The sequence below is a fragment of the Atta colombica genome, unplaced genomic scaffold (genome assembly GCF_001594045.1).
Source record: "Atta colombica isolate Treedump-2 unplaced genomic scaffold, Acol1.0 scaffold203, whole genome shotgun sequence".
Lineage (NCBI taxonomy): Eukaryota > Metazoa > Arthropoda > Insecta > Hymenoptera > Formicidae > Atta > Atta colombica.
Window position 1 is genome coordinate 646,791 of NW_017259298.1, and position 2,109 is coordinate 648,899.

Here is a 2,109-nt window from a genome sequence, read left to right on the forward strand (position 1 = left end):
TTTTATTATTATACATTTATACTTTAACAATGATTTTCACTATGACATAAAAGCACAGGTTATATCATATTAGAAATATTCTGGATATCTCATATTACGATTTCCTTACTATCATCAAATCTTCCTTACTATCATGCCTTACTATCATCAAGTCTAACTTCTGTAATTAAGCAATTCATATTCCGTATTTTTCTATTAGTACTATCTTACTCTATCACTACATGAAGAATTTATTACAAATATTTACTTTTTTATTAAATAATAAACTAGGTTTAAAGGTTCATCTCAATGAAACTTAGAAAAACGTCCAAATTCTAAAATATTTTTTTGCAATGACTAAGGCATGATCTAATAATGAATTTTTCACTAAATAATTTTCCAAGAGCAATAAATCCAAGAGAAATAAATTTATGGTGGGACCAATAGATAGCGTTTATTAGTTTAGCAAAGACGTCGTTATATTAGGCGCCTATCTTATAATAGGAGCCTTCCTCTCTATAAGTATCAATAATATTATACATATTTGTAAGTAGAACACGTTTTTTAATGTTATTATTTTCCAAGAATTAAAATAAAACCTTATCACATTTTATTATTATAACAATAATAAGTATTATAATATATAGTGTTTACCTATAAAATTATATATACGCATTTGTAGATTGGCTTAGTAGATCTCCTAACATCTTTAGGAATTACTCCTGATTACATGATTAGTCACTCTGCCAGTGAACTTGGTTGTGCATACGCAGATAAGTGCCTCACTATTGAACAAACTATTTTAACAGCATACTTTATTGGTTTGGCATGTGCCGATAAAAAAATAATTCATAGCTCGATGGTGGTTGTCAATACTAATTACGAGCATCTTAAAAATATATGTCCAGCGAATATTGAAATAATATGTTACAATAATGAGAACAGCAGTGTCGTATGTGGACCAAAGGAATCCATAGAAGGATTTATGAAAAAATTACAGGTAGAATTAAAATAGCTCTCATATAAATTAATGAATAAAAAAAATACTTGAGTTTTTAAAACATTGAAAAATTAATTTTATATCACAATTTACTGCAGTTGCATTTTTTAATAATCAGATCAACAATATTTACGTGAAGAAGATCAACTGCAACATACCGTTTCACAGTTCTTACATCGCATCCGTAGAAAGTCAGCTTCTGCTTAATTTAAACAAAATAATACCATATCCAAAAAAACGGAGTTCAAAGTGGATCAGCACTTCTGTACCTCACTCCAAATGGTTTACTGCAACATCAAAGTTATCATCGGCACACTATCATACTCAAAGTATATTAAACACAGTTCTCTTTTCACAAACAATGGAACTAATTCCAAATAATGCTGTGGTCATCGAAATCGCACCAGACGATGTTCTACACTACGTTTTGACAGACTTTTTACCTGTAAACGTGACAAACTTAGTATTGACACGACAAACCGAAAAAAATATTAATACAATTTTACAAGGAATTGGAAAGCTTTACAATTGCGGTTTACAGCCACAAATTGCCAATTTGTACCCATCAGTTGAATTTCCAGTTAGTCGAGGAACTCCTATGATTTCTCCATCAATCAGGTAAATATCATATATAGTAATAATTTAGATCATGTCTGTATAAAAAAAATATATAGATATATATATGTATAAATATATGGAATATATATTATTAATTATAAACATGCAATTAGATGCAATTATTGATTATATAATATAAAATAATATTTATTTAAAATAATATTTATTTATATTAAGATAATTGGCCCAGTAATCGTCATGTTATCCAAAACACTTGACTTTGCAATTTTTTTTCAGATTGAAAAGTGAATGACTGTTATTTTAGGTTACTTTAAATAATTTTTTTACGTTTTTAATGAATAAAAACGTCATTCTAAAATTCTTATACTTACTGCCATTGTTGAGAAAATCCTTTATAAAAATTAGAAAGCGCAAACGTACGAGTTATCGTCATAACGGTTTGCCCAATAATCGTCATGGATATGTCCCACAAATTATTACCATACGTGTTTAACGCATACGAATGATGGAATGATTCAGACACATAAATTTATACACATATATATATATAT

General features: G+C 28.0%; 1 protein-coding gene across 2 annotated transcripts in view; it reads left to right on the forward strand.

Moving 5' to 3' along the window:
- The window catches only part of LOC108687269 (fatty acid synthase-like), a 30,959-nt gene that overhangs the window by 20,819 nt on the left and 8,031 nt on the right, over positions 1–2,109 (forward strand). For both annotated transcript variants that reach the window (XM_018192956.1, XM_018192957.1), the window contains 2 exons: positions 662–979; positions 1,098–1,597. In XM_018192956.1, the coding sequence (XP_018048445.1) occupies positions 662–979; positions 1,098–1,597 (818 nt within the window). The remainder of the gene's footprint in view (positions 1–661; positions 980–1,097; positions 1,598–2,109) is intronic.